At 36.3% G+C, this 18,279-nt stretch overlaps 1 protein-coding gene across 1 annotated transcript in view; it reads left to right on the top strand.

The window, feature by feature from the left end:
- Positions 1-7,098: 7,098 nt before the first annotated feature.
- The window catches only part of LRRCC1 (leucine rich repeat and coiled-coil centrosomal protein 1), a 46,775-nt gene continuing 35,594 nt past the window's right edge, over positions 7,099-18,279 (top strand). Inside the window, exons 1-6 of the mRNA XM_011937203.1 lie at positions 7,099-7,301; positions 9,497-9,702; positions 10,006-10,071; positions 13,122-13,289; positions 15,290-15,465; positions 15,564-15,773. Of these exons, the coding sequence (XP_011792593.1) occupies positions 7,207-7,301; positions 9,497-9,702; positions 10,006-10,071; positions 13,122-13,289; positions 15,290-15,465; positions 15,564-15,773 (921 nt within the window). The 5' untranslated portion in view covers positions 7,099-7,206. The remainder of the gene's footprint in view (positions 7,302-9,496; positions 9,703-10,005; positions 10,072-13,121; positions 13,290-15,289; positions 15,466-15,563; positions 15,774-18,279) is intronic.

Here is an 18,279-nt window from a genome sequence, read left to right as displayed (position 1 = left end):
CAAATTTTGGAATGGGTTAACAGATTTTTTAATTGTGTTGTTAATATTTAATATTTGTATATATTTATGGAGTACATATGCTATTTTGTTACATGCATAGAATGAGTAATGATCAAGTCAAAATATTAGGGGTATCTACCACCTGAAGTATTTTCTTATTTCTATGTGTTGAGAAAGTTTAAGTCATCTCTTCTAGCTATTTTGAAAGATACACTACAGGCTGAGCGCAGTGGCTCACACCTGTAATCCCAGTACTTTGGGAGGCCAAGGTGGGTGGATCACTTGAGGCCAGGAAGTCTAGACCAGCCTGGCCAACATGGCAAAACCCTGTCTCTACTAAAAATACAAAAATTAGCTGAATATGGTGGCACGCACCTGTAATCCCAGCTACTCAGGAGGCTGAGGAAGGAGAATCACTTGAACCCAGGAGGTGGAGGTTGCAGTGAGCCAATATCTCGTCACTGCACTCCAGCCTGGGAGACGGAGCAAAACTCTGTCTCAAAGAATAAGAAAGAAAAAGAAACATACACTACATTATTGTTAACTCTAGGCACCCTATTCTGCTATCGAACATTAGAACTTATTTCTCCTAACTGTATGTTTGTGCTCATTAACCAATCTCTCTTCATCCATCCTCCCCAACCCACACACACTTCCCAGCCTATTATCTATCATTCTACTTTCTACCTCCACCTCCATGGGATCAACTGTTATAGCTCCCACATATGAGTGAGAACATGTGATATTTCTCAATCTGTGCATAGCTTACTTCACTTAACATAATAACCTCCAGATCCATCCGTGTCTCTGCAAATAACAAGATCTCATTTTTTAATGGCCAACTAATACTCCATTGTGTTTACCACATTTTCTTTATGCATTCATCTGTTGATGGACATTTAGGTTGACTCAATATCTTTGCTATTATGAATAGTGCTGCAATGAACACGAGAGTGAAGGTATCCCTTTGATATAATGATTTATTTTCCTGTGGATAATTACCCAGTAGTGGAATTGCTGGATCATATGGTAGTGTTATTTTTAGTTTTATGAGAATTCTCCATACTGTTTTCCGTAGTGGCCCTATTAATTTACATTCCTACCCACAGTGTATAAGAGTTCCCTTTTCTCCATATTCTTGCCAGAATCTGTTACATTTTCTCTTTTTTAATAAAAGCAATTCTAACTGGATAAGATGATATCTCATTCTGATTTTGATTTGCATTTCCCTGATGATTAATGACAAGCGTTTTTTTCATGTACCTGTTGATCATTTGTATGTCTTCTTTCTAAAAATGTCTACTTGCATTCTTTGCCCACTTTTTAATGGAATTATTAATTTTTTTTACTGTTGAGTTCCTTGCATATTTTAGATATTCATCCCTTGTTGGATAAATAGTTTACAAATATTTTCTTCCATTCAGCAAGTATCCTAACTCTTGAGGGCTTTCTTTGCTGTACAGTTTTTTAACTTTAATATAATCCCATTTCTCTATTTCTGTTTTTGTTATCTATGCTTTTGCTGTCTTAGCCATAAAATCTTTGCCTAGACGAATGTTCTGAAATGTTTTCTCTGTTTTCTTCTAGTAGCCTTATAATTTGGAGTCTTACATTTAAGTTTATAATCCATCTTCAGCTGCTTTTTGTATATGGTGAGAGATAGTAGTCCAATTTCATTCTTCTGCATGGATATCTAATTTTCCCAGCACCATTTATTAAAGAGGATATCTTCTCACCATTTATTAAAGAGGATATCTTCTCTACAATGTATGCTCCTGGCACCTTTGTCAAAAAATCACTTGGTTTTAGGTATGCAGGTTTATTTCTCGGCTCTCTATTCTTCTCTATCTCTATCAATGTGTCTTTTTAAATACCAATGTCATGCTGTTTTGGTTACCATAGCCGAGTAATATGGTTTGAAGTCAGGTAGTGTGATGCCTTCAGCGTTATTCTTTTTGCTCAGGATTACTTCAGTTATTCAAGCCCTTTGTTGATTCTATACACCAATTTTATGATTCTTTTTTCTATTTCTGTGAAAATTGACGTTGCCATTTTGATAGAGACTGCATTAAATCTGTAGATTGCTTTGGGCAGTATGGTCATTTTGCCAAGGTTGATTCTTCTGGTATGTGAGCTTGAGATGGCTTTCTAGTTGACTGTGTCCTCTTTGATTTCCCTCATCAGTCTTTTGTAGCTTTTCTTGCAGAGAAAGGCTGTCTTTCACCTCCTTGGCTAAATTTATTTCCAAGTATTTTATTTTTGTAGCTATTGTAAATGGGATTGCCTTCTTGGTTTCTTTATCAGCTTGTTCATTATTAGTGTATAGAAATGCTACATTTGTGTATGATAAAATTCTATGCTGCAACTTTCCTGAATTTATTTTTCAGAATCCTAAAGTGTCTCTAGATGTAAGATTATGCCATTTGCAAACAGGGACAATTTGACTTTCTGTTTCCCAATTTCAGTATCTTTTCATTTCTTTATATTGCCGATTACTCTAGCTATAATTTCCAGTAGTATGTCAAATATGAGTGCTGAAAGTGGGCACGCTCATCTTGTTCCAGTTCTTAGAGGAAAGGATTTCAGTTTTTTCCCATTCAGTATGATGTTAACTGTGAGTTTTTCATATATGGCCTTTATTATATTGAAGTATGTTCTTTCTATGCCTAGTTTGTTGAGATTTTGTATCACGAAAAGACTAACTTTTATCTAATGCATTTTCTCCATCTTCTGAAATGATCATATGGATTTTGTCCTTCATTCTGTTGATATGATGTATCACATGTGTTCATTTGCATATGTTGAACCATTCCTGCATCCCTGGAATAAATCCCACTTGATCATTTAGTATCTGTTTGATGTGCTGTTGGATTCAGTTTGCTAGTATTTCATTGAGGATTTTTGCATCTGTTCATCAGGGATATTGGTCTGTAGTTTTCTTTATTTTTTGCATCCCTGTCTAGTTTTGGTATCACTGTAATGCTGGCCTTGGAGAATGAGTTAGGGATAATTCCCTCATGTTCAATTTTTTTTAATAGCTTGAAGAGAATTGGCTTTGGTTCTTCTTTGAAAAATTGGTGGGAGTCAGCATGAAGCCATCCAGTCCTGGAGTTTTCTTTGTTGGAAGACTTTTTATTACTGATGCAATCTAGCTACTAATTATTGGTCTGTTTAGGTTTTCTATTTCTTCCTGGTTTAATCTTGGTAGGTTGTATGTATCAAAGAATTCACCCATTTCCTTTAGGGTTTCCAGTTCATTACCATACAGTTGTTCATAATTGTCTCTGACACTCTTTTGTATTTCTGTGGCATCAGTTTTAATGCCTTCTTCTTCATTTCTGATTTTGTTTACTTGTATCTTCTTTTTTTCTTGGTTAGTCTAGCTAGTGAATTTTGTTTGCATGTTATCAACTTTGTTCATCCTTTTTTAAAAGAAAATTTGTTGATCCTTTGTATTTTTTTAAGTTTCTATTTCATTTAGCTCCGCTCTGATCTTCATGATTTCTTTTTTTCTGCTAATTTTGGGTTGGGATTCTTTGTGCTTTTCTAGTTCCTTGAGGTGCATCATTAAATTGTTTATTTGAAATCTTTCCTATTTTTTTGACATAGGCATTAATTACGATAAATTTCCCAGTTAGCATTGCTTTTGCTGTATCCCAGATGTGTTGGTATGTTGTGTTTTGATTCTTACTGGTCTAAAAAATTTTTTGATTTCCTCTTTAATTTCTTTCTTGCTTAATAATTTGGGAGCATGTGCTTTAATTTCCATGTATTTGTGTGGTTTCTAAAGTTCCTCTTGTAAATGATGTCTAGTTTTGTTTCAATGGAGTCTGAGAAGACACTTTGCATTATGTAATTTTTAAAAATTTTGTTAAGCCATTTTTTGTGTCCTAAAATATAGTCTATCCTGGAGAATGTTCTCTATGCTGATGAGAAAAATGTGTATTCTCTGGCTCTTGGATGAAATTTTCTGTAAATGTCTGTTAGATACATTGGGTATAAAGTGCAGTTTAAATTAAACATTTTTTGTTTGTTTGTTTATTATTTTCTGTCTAGATGATCTATGTAATGCTGAGAATGGGGCGCTTAAATTTTCCCAACTATTATTGTGTTGGAATCTCTCTCTCCCTTTAGATCTAATAATATTTGCTTTATACAGCTGGGTGTCTTGGTGTAGAGAGCATATCCTCTTGCTGAATTGATCTTTTTTTTGTTTGTTTGTTTGAGATGGAGTCTCACTCTGTCGCCCAGGCTGGAGTGCAGTGGTATGATCTTGGTTCACTGTAACCTCCACCTCCCTGGTTCAAGTGATTCTCCTGTCTCAGCCTCCTGAGTAGCTGGGATTACAGGCACATGCAGTCAACCCTGGCGAATTTTTTGTATTTTAGTAGAGATGGGGTTTCACCATGTTGCCCAGGCTGGTCTCAAACTCCTGAACTCAGGTGATTTGCCCGCCTTGGCCTCCCAAAGTGCTAGGATTACAGGCGTGAGCCACCGTGCCCAATCCCTTTATCATTACATAATGACCTTTCTTGTCTCTTTTTTAACTTACAGTCGATTGTGTCTAACATTCATATAGCTATTCCTGCTGGCTTTTGGTTTCCATTTGCATAAAATATCTTTTTTCTTCCCTTTACTTTCAGTCCATATGTGTCTTTACGAGTGTGATGAGTTTCTTCTAGGCAGAATATTGTTGGATCATTTTTTAATCCATTAATTCAAGCTATATCTTTCAGGTGGAAAATTTAATACATTTACATTCAAGGTTATGATTGATATGTGAGGGCTTATTCCTGCCATTTTATTAATCGATTTCTGGTTATTTTTGTATATTCCTTGTTCCTTTGCATCTCTATCGTTGTTTATGATTGCAGTTTGGTGGTTTTCTGTAATGGTAACATTTGAGTCCTTTCTCTTTGTTATTTGTGTGTTTGATCTACCAGTGGACTTTCTATATTTGTGTGTTTTCATGCTGGTAAATATTGTCCTTTTGTTTCCATATGTAGGACTACCATGAGCATTTTTGTAGGTCCAGTCGACTGGTGATGAATTCCCTCAGCTTTTGCTTATCTTGGAAAGCCTTTATTTTTCCTTCGTTTATGAAGGATAACTTTATTGATTACAGTGTCCTTGGCTGGCTTTTTTTTTTTTTTTTTTCAGCACTTTGAATTTATCATCCCAGTCTCTGCTGGCTTGTAAAGTTTTTGGTAAGAAATCCACTGTTAGTCTGTTGAGGGTTCCCTTATAAATGACTAATTTTTCTCTTGCTGTTTTCAGAATTCTTTGTATTTGACTTTTAACAGTTTGACTACAATGGGCCATAAAGGAGACTTTTTCTTTGCTTTTTTGCAAAAGAAGACATGCAAACAGCCAATAAACATATTTTTTAAATGCTCAGCATCACTAATAATCAGAGAAATGCAAATAAAAAATGATGAGATATCACCTTGCAGCAGAGTGGCTTTTATTAAAAAGTCAGAAAATATGAGATGTTGGTGAGGTTGAAGAGAAAAAGGAATGCTTACACACCATCAGTGGGAATGCAAATTGCAGCCACGGTGGAAAGCAGTTTGTTGATTTCACAAAGAACTAAAAATAGAATTACCATTCAACCAAGGAATCTCATGACCAGGTATCTAGCCAAAGAAGAATAAATTATTTTACCAAAAAGACACCTGAATTCCTATGTTTATTGCAGCATAGGAGCAAAGACATGGAATGAACCCTGATGCCCATCAATGATAGCCTGGATAAAGAAAATGTGGCACATATACACCAACATGCAGCCATAAAAAAGAAAAAAATCATGTCCTTTGCAGCAATATGGATGAAGCTGAAGGCCATTATCCTAAGTGAATTAACACTGAAACAGAAAACCAAATACTATATGTTCTCACTTCTAAGTGACAGCTAAACATTGGATACGCATGAACACAAAGATGGGAACAATAGACACTGGGGGCTCCAAAAGGGAGAAGGCAAAAGTTGAATAACCACCTATCAAGTACTATATTTTCTATTTGGGTTACAGGATCATTAGAAGCTACAAACTCAGCATCATGCAAAATACTTATGTAACAAACCCGCACATGTACCCCCTGAATCTAAAATAAAAAATAAGATGAATCTTTTTTTTTTTTTAAGAAAACCTTTTTTCATTGTATCTGTTTGGGAATCTTTGGGCCTCCTGTGCTTGGGTGTCTAAATCTCTTGCTAGACTTGGGAAGTTTTCATATAGTATTTTGTTGAACCGTTTTTCTAACTCTATTGTTTTCTCTTTGCCTTCTGAGACTCCAAAATTTTGAATATTTGGTCACTTTTGGGGTCCTATATGTCATGTGGGCTTTGCTCATTTTTAAAACATCTTTTTCATTTTTGTCTGTATGAGTTATTTCAAAAGGAAATAGACCACTTCAAATGGACTACTGCACCATTTTCTCGGTTTTAAAATATTACTATGCCTTAGGAAGCAATCTAGCCAGGAGGGTTATTTGACCTCATACAGGTATTGCTTTCCCACCTGTAATGCCATTCATCCAGAGCTCCCCTTGACCCAGCAAGACTCTATTCAGTCACCAATCACTTCCTTTAGAAAACGTACCCACTACCCATATCACTCTAGAGTTGGTTTAGATGTCCTTGCGTTGTTCTTAGCATTCGTCATACTGTATGGCAATTCTGTTTCCTCTATTGAACTGTGAATGTTTCCAGGAACAAGAATAAGTTTCATCTTTTTCTTCCTCATACAGGGAAGTGACTGACACACAGTAAGGCATCCCACAAATGTTCAAAGAATCAACAGGAGGTGCAATGGCCAGTGGAACAATTATAGGTATGTAAGACTATGTAAAGGAACGTAAAGCCAAACCGCTGTGAAAACCGCATTCAGAAGTCAGTCGGCTACTAGGTACACAGGACAAATCCATTCATTCTCCAAATCCTACACGCCCGGGAAGCAGTTTCACTTTACAGCAAGTTGAAGAGTCGCACTCTCAGATGCCGTAAAAGGGAAAAAAGTCCACGGTTGGGACGAGGATTCCATATTCGCGGCACCGTCAGGGCGGGAAAGTTCCCGGCTGTCAGTTGGAGGGTGGGTCCTCGCTCCGCCCCCTCGGGCCGCACTTCCGCGCTTCCGGGAGGCGTGTCCTAAGCTCAGGGACCCCTCGCTGGGTGCCGGTTAAGACCCATCTCCGCGTCGCCGGTGCTATGGAGGCGGCGGCGGCGGCGGCGGCGGAAGTGGAAAACGAAGACGGTGACAGCAGCTGCGGGGATGTATGCTTCATGGACAAAGGCTTGCAGAGGTAAAGGGCGCTCCGCAGCTGGGAGCGACCCGCGCATTCCCCAGGGCCGGGGCCGTGGGTGGCTGGCGGCGACAGCGGAGCGGAGGCGCGGCACTGCTTTACCAAGACCATAAGTGAACGCAGTCTGGCTTTCGACCTCCGGATTTCTCCAAAACTGCTCTGCTGAAGTGCCAAGTTGAATGAGCCGTGGATGTCTTCCCGCCCGTGTCTCCTGCCCAGCATTTCACACGACTCTGCTTAGCCTTGAAACTGCCCCAGGACCTTGTCCTCCACCAGCTTATGACCACTGTTTCCTTCCGCTGGTTTTGCTTACTTATTCCTTTGCTTGCCGTTTAATTGTTGGTTTTCTCGTGTTCTCTCGTCTTTCCTCTTCTTCGCTCTGAAAAAGAACCTGCAGGATAGTATCTCTGGCAGCTATGAGCGGGCAGTCGCAGCTGCCTGTTAGTTTTGCCTCAGTTCTCCTTGCCTCCATTCGAAATCATTTGTCCGTTACAGAACACTACAATACATATATTCATATACTTTTTGAAAGTACTAAACTTACTATATTTAGTTCACCGTTTCCCTCTCTCGAAGCCCCGACTTGAGCAAAGCATATGAGGCACTTGGTTCTGCAGTTCTGTAAAGCAGGTCTACGCCTGCATTTGAGGCTCTTTAGTCTCGACTCTTAACATTTCTCCACTTACACTTTATTTAGCTGTACTGAGCTACAGGCAGTTCCATAGCAGACTTCTCTGTGCCTTTGCATATGCTCTTCCTTTGTAGCGTGTCCTCTACGCGAACTTTGCTACTGATAATTAAGCATCTTGTTCTGGATTCTGATTTAAACTTTGCCAGATGATCCCAGGAAGATGGTGTTCAAGGGACATTTTACATTTTTATTTAATACTAGCTGCCATTTACTGAATGCCATCTGTGTGTGCATGTTATATACATTATCACTAATCCTCACGGTAATTCTACAAGGTAGTAATTTTTCTCATTTACAAGTGATGAATGAGACTCAGAGTCTATTGACAATTTGTTCATCTTTAAACACTTCGTAAAGCATTAAGTTCGGATTCAAACCCATTTTCCGTCTAATTTCACTGTGCTTTTTCTACGATCTCACATTATCTGCACATTATTAATGTCGAGAAACAAATGTGTCAGAAAATAAATGACTGTCATTAAGAGCATGTGTTGATAGCATAAGGTCTGGCACTAAGAAAGAACTCAAGTAAATGACAGGGCGGGATAATTGCGAAATGCTCCAGATAGTCACATTTAAAGGTTACTAGTCTGAAATTTGCAAATGCTTCCCTGCTGTCAGAGTTAGGTTTCCTACAGCTGTAAGATAGCTGCTACTGAACCTACAGCAGATGCCATGACATTGTGTGTCCCTGTTCCTGGCTGTATCTCCCATCCAGCAAGTCCAAACCGTGTGCACTGTAGTTTGTGTTCCTGGAACTACTATCTTCAGGAGAAGATTCAGTTATAAATAGTAATTGGAGTGAAGAGTTCCGTTTAGGGGAGATCCATTAACTTTCAACAAGGGATGATAGGGACTTTTTCAATAGAAATTGCAATAACGTGGTTTCTTTTTGAAAATGCAATAGACTGTGGATTAAATAGCTATTGCACACGAAGAAGAAAATAAAGTTATAATCTCCAGCATGAGATCTGGATTTACATACAATCTGTTAACATAACTGCAAGAATTTGGTCAAGCTATTTAATTTCTATAAACTTCGGTATCCTTAAGATACCCACTGCTTAGAGTTATTGTGAGAATTAATTGAGGTCAGAAAACTGAGGCTTAGGTTGTCATTTGCTCAAATCACACAGCAAAACTGTGATAGAATGCAGATTCGAACTGGGATATTAAGATTCCAAAGCCTTTACAGTTATTGACTATTATTCAGCACTGCCTTCAATATATGCTGATGACTGCACATAGGAGTTAGAAATGCCCACTGTCACTTGTCTCCATTGAGCGGTTTCTTGTTTGTGTAAATAATCCAAAATACTTGGTTATGTTGTAAGAAGCACCGTGTTTTGTGAGACATTTTAAAGGTACCACAAATAGGAAAGATTTCATTCTAGAATGAATAGAGCACATATTTGGTATCTACATGCTGTTTGGTTAATTTTAGTTATTTGGTCATGCTTTTAAAACCTATTTTTTTTTTTATAATATATATTTTGTTTTGTAGCATATCAGAATTATCTTTAGATTCAACTCTTCATGCCGTCAATCTTCACTGCAATAACATCTCCAAGATCGAAGCCATTGATCATATTTGGAATTTACGACATCTAGATCTGTCATCTAATCAAATAAGTCGAATTGAAGGGCTAAACACACTGACAAAACTTTGCACATTAAATTTGTCCTGCAATTTGATTACAAAAGTAGAAGGTTTGTAAGCGATTGTCATATAACACTTAACATAAGGAAAATGATTTAGGTCCATTTTTTTCCCAAAAGAATGGAATAAATATTATCAGAAACTCTTAAAAATTGAGTCCGAAACTCATTATACAAAATATTTTCTCCAAAAAAAGTGTCAATTTTTTAAAAATTCTGTTTTTTCTAAATGCCAATAAAAGTGATTTCGCTGTTACCAGACTGGAACAGTCTGAAATAACATTGTAATGCTGTATCTCTCTAATTAATTATTTAAATTTTATAAAGGCTTTATTTTATTTTACTTTTTTTTAGGACTTGAAGAACTAATTAATCTGACTAGACTAAATTTATCATACAACCACATAAATGATCTTACTGGTAAGTAGAAATGCTTATGTTTTGTGTATGCTAAATGTTTTGTCGCATGTGATAAGTTAACAGCTCAGCTAAGCATGTTGGAAATCTCTGGATATTAATCTAATTTTTAGCCAAAGAGCTCATCTACAGAGTGTATTCCAGTCATAATTCTGTTTTGTTGGTGCCAGAACCACAGCTGAGTACAAAATTTAGAAGTAAAAACCAACGTGGTCAGTAGCAGGAAAAACTTGATTGGAAAGGATCCAGTTTAAGGGAATATGTTTTAATTTTAGCCAATTAGTCAATGTACTGTTATATAGAGAAGAATAGTTCCAATAGAACTTTCACAGTGGTAAAAATGTTCTAATCTGTGTTCAGTATGGTAGCCAGTAGCCAAATTTGGTTATTGAGCACTGGAAATATAACTAGTGCAACTTAAGGACTGAATTTGTAATTTTATTTAATTTTACTTAGAAAATAAAAAGCCACATGTAGCTAGTGGCTACCATGTTGAACAGTGACATGCCGCATTCCAAAGGCTGTTGCAAGTTAAGGAGCAAATAAAATGATATTTTCTTTTTATCTGTAATACAGCTAAGAAGATTTTAAAAGTGTTGCCTTTTTTAATTGATTAAAGTGATGCAGCTGATAAGTTGAACAGTTTCATGACTATTCTTAGAATTATTTGCTAGAACTAGCAGAATTCCTCTAATATCTTCACAATCCTTATCAATATTTGAAACAATCTCATTCATTGGTTGACTCTTCTCCCCACTAAAAGAACACTACCCTGTGCCAGCTGCTTAGTATACAAAAAATAAAAAGACCTAGTCTGTACCCTTAAGCTGAAGTAACAACTGTATTTTAATTTTGTGAAATCTTTTTTCCTCTAAAGACATGAAGTATTAGAACTGAGTTTCGCCTGGCACGGTGTCTCATGCCTGTAATCCCAGCACTTTGGGAGGCCAAGGCGGGTGGGTCCCTGAGATTGGGAGTTCGAGACCAGCCTGACCAATATGGAGAAACCCCGTCTTTACTAAAAATACAACATTAGCCAGACGTGGTGGCACATGCCTGTAATCTCAGCTACTCAGGAGTCTGAGGTGGGAGAATCGCCTGAACCCAGGAGGCAGAGGTTGCGGTGAGCCGAGATTGCGGTGTTGCACTCCAGCCTGGGCAACAAGAGCGAAACTCCATCTCAAAAAAAAGGAACTGAGTTTCAAGCCTGGCCTTGTCATTAATTACTATGTAATGATGAGCGAGGTGTTTACTCTTTGGATGCAATTTCCTTATCTAAAGAATGTGAATGGATAAGATAATTCATTCTCTCAGTATGTGTTTATGAAGATCACTATATCAAACACTGTTTTATAGTGATGAAAAAACCAACAACAATAAGTAAGATAAATTACAGGGCTTACATTATAGTGGGAAAGAAAAACAACCCCCCAAAAAATCAGCAAAAGATTTGAACAGACAGTTCACCAAGAAGATACATAAATGGCAAATAAGCCATGGAAAAAAAAAAAATGGTTGGAATCCTTAGTGATTAATGAAATACAAATTAAAGCGACAATACCATTTCACCCCTAGAATAGCTAAAACAGTGACAGTGCTGGTGAGATTGTGAAGCAGTTGAAACTTGCATACATTGCTGGTAGATTTAAAATGGTACAACCACTTTGGAAAGGAAGTTTTGTTTTTTTTTTTTAATTTGAGATATAGTCTTGCTCTGGAGTGCAGTGGTGTGATCCTGGCTCACTGCACCCTCTGCCTTGTGGGTTCCAGCGATTCTCCTGTCTCAGCCTCCTGAGTAGCTAGGACTACAGGCATGCTCCACCATGCCCGGCTAATTTTTTATATTTTTAGTAGAGACGGGGTTTCACCATGTTGGCCAGGCTGGTCTTGAACTCCTGGTCTCAAGTGATCTACCCACCTCATCCTCCCAAAGTGCTAAGACTATAGGCGTGAGCCTGTACTGGCTGTCACTGTGCCTGGCTGAGTTTGACAGTTTGTTATTGTTATAATGGCAAACATAACCCTTAAATATAGTTGTGCAGTCTGACTCTTAGGTATTTACCAAAGAGAAATTAAAATGTGTCCACTCAAACACCTGTACATGAACGTTCATATGATTACATAGCTTTTTATATGATTTCTCCATTTTAGAGAAAGTTCTGAAGCAGAAAAAGAAACTGTAAGTGCTTGAAGGGTACACTGCCATTGTACAATTAGTACTCGTCCATGACAGCTGCAGCTGAAGTCCAAGTTGGGCCAGGCACCAATAGGAACTGCTACAAAATGTTTTTTTTTTTTTTTTTTTGAGACGGAGTCTTGCTCTGTCGCCCGGGCTGGAGTGCAGTGGCCGGATCTCAGCTCACTGCAAGCTCCGCCTCGCGGGTTCACGCAATTCTCCTGCCTCAGCCTCCCAAGTGGCTTGGATTACAGGCGCCCGCCACCTCGCCCGGGTTTTTTTTTGTATTTTTTAGTAGAGACGGGGTTTCACCGTGTTCGCCAGGATGGTCTCGATTTCCTGACCCCGTGATCCGTCCGTCTCGGCCTCCCAAAGTGCTGGGATTACAGGCTTGAGCCACCGCGCCCGGCCTACAAAATGTTCTAGATAAGCTTGTGTGAGAAATATTACCAGGGAATTAAATGAATGCTAATGTATTTATATTCAAACCAGCAAAATTGAAGTGTACTACAGGGTTTACTTATGTCTGCTAATCAAGACTGATGTGTTGAGGCAGCCTAAAGCCATTGCTTTACCGTTTTCTCATATGAGTGTGTGCATCCACCTGGGGAAGTTCTTTTGATTTATTTTGTTTTGAAGAGAACCAGAGCCCAGGAACCTTGGGGACTAAAGCCTCAAAGAAATGTTAAACTTGTGTTTCTTCAAAACAACAATTAACTTTACCGATAGCCTATTCATTAGATATAGCTGTTCACAGCAAGATCTTGTTAATGCTGCCCGTTTGCCTCTAAAAGTATAACGTATCTAGCCACTATTTCTAATTAGCTATTGGAAAGACTATTGCTGTGGCATTTAAATAATTATTTTCCTATTGCAGGGTTGATTCCCCTTCATGGAATTAAGCATAAACTTAGGTATATTGATCTACACAGTAATTGTATAGATAGTATCCATCACTTACTTCAGTGTACAATAGGATTGCACTTCCTGACTAATCTTATTTTGGAGAAAGATGGAGATGATAATCCTGTCTGTCGACTACCAGGTAAGAACAATTAATTTAATATTTTTTCTAATGGTTAATATTCAGAGCTTCTTTGTTTTCCTGAAATTGGCATTTGTGACCTCATTTTAGTCTTCAGCTTTACAATATTTTCTATATTGGGGAAAACATGGTTACAAATAAAATTACTGTATTAAGACTAATGACTGTTACAGAACACAAGATGAACAGTTCAGTGATTCTCCTATTTAGGCAGCTTCATATTTGATAAGTGAATGCCTCAAAATTATATCATTATGGTATATTCTATTAATAATAGTATAATATTATGCAGCCACAATAAAGAATATAGAATCTCTTTATCTACTAATGGACAATTATGTCCAAGATACATTAAGAGGGTGAAAAGCAGGTTGTAAAGTACTGCATACAGTAGGTCACCATTTGTGTGAAAAGGGTAACACACAGACACAGATATTTACATACATACATATATATGTATGCACGTATGTATGTGTGTGCTCAGTATGTACATAAAACATCTAGAAGAATACACACTTTAAAAAAATTATAACATTGGCTAACTCCAAGAAAGGCAACTGGGTAACTAGAGATTAAGGAATGAGAAAATTTTTCACTGTTCGTTTTGAATTTCATATTATGTGAATTTATTACATTATTAATAAATGATTTTGTTTTAAGAAAGTTTAATATATACAGATGCTGGTGCTGCTGAAATGCTATTTGAACTAATTGGGAATCAATCAAGTTGACAAAGATAAAGCAGACCAGACTATCATTTCTAGAACTCACTTATCTCATATTGCTTAACCAAACAATAAGAGAGAAATGTGTAGAATGTGAATATACATTCTAAAGATCTGCTTGAATACAAGTTAGCTACAAAGGCTTCATTTTATTATTCATATGCAATTATAAGAAGGCTTTTTGCAACATGGAAACCTGTGTTGCTAATTTCATTTCACAGAAGAAAATCTGATATATATGATAATTGTTTTCCGAAGGTGGAAAATATTTCCTATTGTTTTCCATAAAGTCTCCCTGAAAATCGGGACAGATTTGAGAGTTTTCTGAGGAAACCCTTTCCTGGAAAGAAAACCATATTTCTAAAGCCTTGCATTTTTCTTTTCTCTGCTAAACCTTCAGGTTGGATTTTTTAAAAAATAATCTTGTCTCAAGAACCTCTGGTTTCTACAGTTCGAATCTTTGTTTTTCACCTTTTTTCCTAAATTAGGTACTTCTCTCAATACAGTCACCCTCCCTTCAGAATTGAAAGGTAACTTATTGCTGAAATAACTTTTCTTCCCTCAAGATTTCTAAGTTGCCAGACTTCTTTCTTACTTTTGGAATTCTTCCAACCACTTCGTTGGCCTTTATTAGAAATACTTAGTTTTAAAATTACATTTACGCAGGATTAAGGTGCTCATGTTAACGTTAGTACCAAAAGAATGTTAATTTGTCAGATTTAATTGTTCTTAGGGAAAATATACATATTATTCTTCATTACTTGATAGTTTACCTGCTTTAATATTAGTTATGTGTAATTTAAAAGAGAAGAAGGGGGATATTTTGCTAATGCTGAGACCTCATTAGGGAAATTCTGGCATTTTGGTCATTATCCACATCATCCTGCTTTATGTTCATTTATGTTGTTTATGTTAATCATATTAAAAAATAAAAGACATGTTTAGCTTCCTTCCTAGAATAAATTTCTGCTGGTTTTATGCATTATATATTTAAAGTAATTTTTTAGAGATAGTTATTTTCACTTTTTGAACTTCATCAGGAGAGTTATTTGAGAGGGATGGAGAGTGGAGGAGAAGTGTTTTGTTTCTTTTATATGTAATGATTTGTATTTTAATGATTACATGCTGGAGAAGTTGAGTAAGTAACAAGTTTATTATTTGCCTTCTGAAACTATTCTGGGGGATATATCTGGTAGCTGATAAATTTAGTTTATTCTAGAAATAATTGACTTTTTTAAATATTTAAGTTTTCATTTTGAATGATTTGTTTCCAAGGGTACAGAGCAGTTATTCTCCAGACTTTGCCACAGCTTAGAATCCTGGATTGCAAGAACATATTTGGTGAACCAGTAAATTTGGCGGAAATAAATTCATCACAGCTGCAGTGCCTAGAAGGTCTTTTGGATAATTTAGTTTCTTCTGATTCTCCCCTAAATATAAGTGAAGATGAGGTATAGTATTTACATTTTTTTCGTAATATAAAAAATACCTTCAAATTTCAATAAGTGAATATAAATTAAAAGGATTTTGGTTTGTTTCTGTGTCATAGATCGTTGATAGTATACCAGTGATAACAGCGCCCATCGATGAGTTAGTTCCCTTGGAACAGTTTGCAAGTCCACCAAGTGATGCTGTGTTGACGTCTTTTATGTCTGTGTGTCAGTCTTCTGAGCCAGAGAAAAGTAATCATGAAAACGATTTGCAGAATGAGATAAAACTTCAGAAATTAGATGATCAAATTTTACAACTTCTAAATGAAGTAACTATTTTTCCTACTTCTCTATAGACATGTTTATTGAAGAAAACATAGTTAAGAAAATGTAAAATAAAAATTATGTACTAGCTGACTCACCTATTTTAATGCATCAGTGTTCATATATTTTTGTTTTCCTCTACAGAAATAGGGGTCTGTTATTGCGTAGTGGTAGTAAAAGGTAACATAAATTTTTCACTCATTTTATTTGTCTTCCTTTACATCTTCATTATGTAATTTCTTTGTCTTGTTCTGCAGTATTTCACATTACTTCCATTCCACCCACCTTTTATTTCCACCATAAGCAAGGGGGAAACTCTTTGGACTCAGTGTTACTTAACGCAAAGGAATACTTTGGCCTCTACGATCTCTTCAGTGGATTAATGGTCAAAATCACCTCTACAACTTACAGCTGAATGGCAGGTTAATTTACATAGTTCCTGTATCAATTTCATTTTCCAGTAGACCATCACCTAATCAATCTATACTTTCCTGAGCTCTTAATCCTTTTTTACCCCTGCTACTGAATCTCTAGTTTTTAGAATCTGTGAGCTACGTTTATGAACTACAATTCCTAGAATTTACTGCTATTCAGGTCTCCAACCCTCACTCCAGCATTCTCACTATCATCCACAGTGGCGGTGGTTCTCTTGGGTACCACTACTATCTGATGGCAATAGATTATTACTTTATTCCCTTCTAGCTGGGTGTAGGATAGAAAGATAGTGGTATAGGTCAAAGAGGCTATTAGTCAAATGTTAGTTCAACTTAAAAATTTGTAACTAAGTTATTGTTACTAATTTTTTTTTTTAGAGTCAGGGTCTTACTCTGTCACCCAGGCTGGACTTTTGGACTCCTCCATTTCTTAGATTGAAGTTTTTAATGTCTTTAATGTGAAGTGAACATGTCAGTTTCTCGTCAGCTGATCTCATTTTATTCTCATAACAACCCAATCAAGTAGATAGAGATTAATGTATTATTGTCCGTGTTGTAGAAAAGAAGTTCCAGAATTTAAATCACTTATTTAAAAGTACTTTATTTGCAAGATAGTTGAGCTCCAAATTCATATCTCCTTATGTCCAATCAAATTCTCCAACTGTGTCATGCTTCTTACTTACATTGCTAGCTCTTTCTACTTTGTTAACCAAAAACAAGAGTCTAGCTATCTGGAAAGAAAGGTGATTCACTGCTATGTATATTTAAAATGTTTAAGAAAATGACTTCTTGTTAACTGTCTATCTTGATGTAAAGAGTACACATGCAGTTTGAATTGCATTGAGCTGTTCTTACACTCAAATGATTTCATCTCGAATATCAACTTATAAAGTCATAATATTACTGCAATGTGCTGTACTATAATAAAGACATTTGTTTTTCTTAATCATGGGACTTAAAATCATAATTACCCTGCCAAAGTGGGAAATTTTATATCTGTGAAAAACTGTTTTGCCTTTATTTTAGTTTTTCTCCAACATTCTATTGTGAGCATTTTTATTCTTCAGCAAACTTGAAAGAATTTCTTAGTGAATATCAATATATCCACCAACTAGATTCTACACTTAACGTTTTACTACATTTATTTTGTCATGTAGCTATCTATTCATGTATCAGACTATCTTATGACACATTTCAAAGTAAATTACACACATCAGTACATTTTTCCCTAAATACTAAGCATGCATATCATTAATTAGAGTTAAATATTTTTTAGGTGTTTTCTTTGATGTGAAATACAGGTCTGCATATTTCCTGAATTGAGAATACATATATCTGTTATCCAAACTTCTGCAAAGGTTAACATTATCATGTTCCCCATGGCCTCTCCCACAAGCAGTCCTCTACTGCCTCCAGAGGCAATCACTTTTCTGATTTTTAGCCTACCATATGTTATTTAATATTTGTTTTAGAACTTAATATAAATGGAATCATACAGTGTATACTCTTTTGTGTAAGGCTTCTTTCACTCAGCATAACCTTTTAAAAATCCATGCTATTATGTATATCAGTACTTATTTCTATGAAGTATGCCATTCTATGAATATATTACACTTTACTTTTCCATTCTCCTGTTCAAGGTTATAACCTAGCTTATAACCTGGGTTATTCGAGGTTTATGAGTAGAGCTGCAATGAATATTACTGTATAATCTTTTTGTAAACATGTATCTTTGTTTCTCTGCAGTAAACAGCTAGAAGTGCAGTTTCTGGGTTATAGGGTAGATGTATGTTCAGTTTTATAAGAAATTGATAACTTTTTTCAAATTGGTTATTCTGTTTCATTCTCACTAACAATGTATGACTGTTCCAGTTTGTCTGCCACCCCACCAATATTTGGTGAGGTTAGCATTGCTTTTATTTTAGTCATTCTAGTGGGAGTATCATGATGTTTGTTCTGATTTTAATCTGCATTTCACTAATGATTAGTTATGTTGGACAGTTTTTTGTGTGCTTATTGAGTATTTATTTATCTTCTATGAATGCCTGTTCAAAATTTTTGCCCATTTTTAAATTGG

The sequence above is a fragment of the Colobus angolensis genome, unplaced genomic scaffold (genome assembly GCF_000951035.1).
Source record: "Colobus angolensis palliatus isolate OR3802 unplaced genomic scaffold, Cang.pa_1.0 Scaffold16, whole genome shotgun sequence".
Taxonomy (NCBI): domain Eukaryota; kingdom Metazoa; phylum Chordata; class Mammalia; order Primates; family Cercopithecidae; genus Colobus; species Colobus angolensis.
The sequence above is the reverse complement of the archived record's forward strand: the minus strand, read 5'-3'. Positions and strand labels throughout refer to the sequence as shown.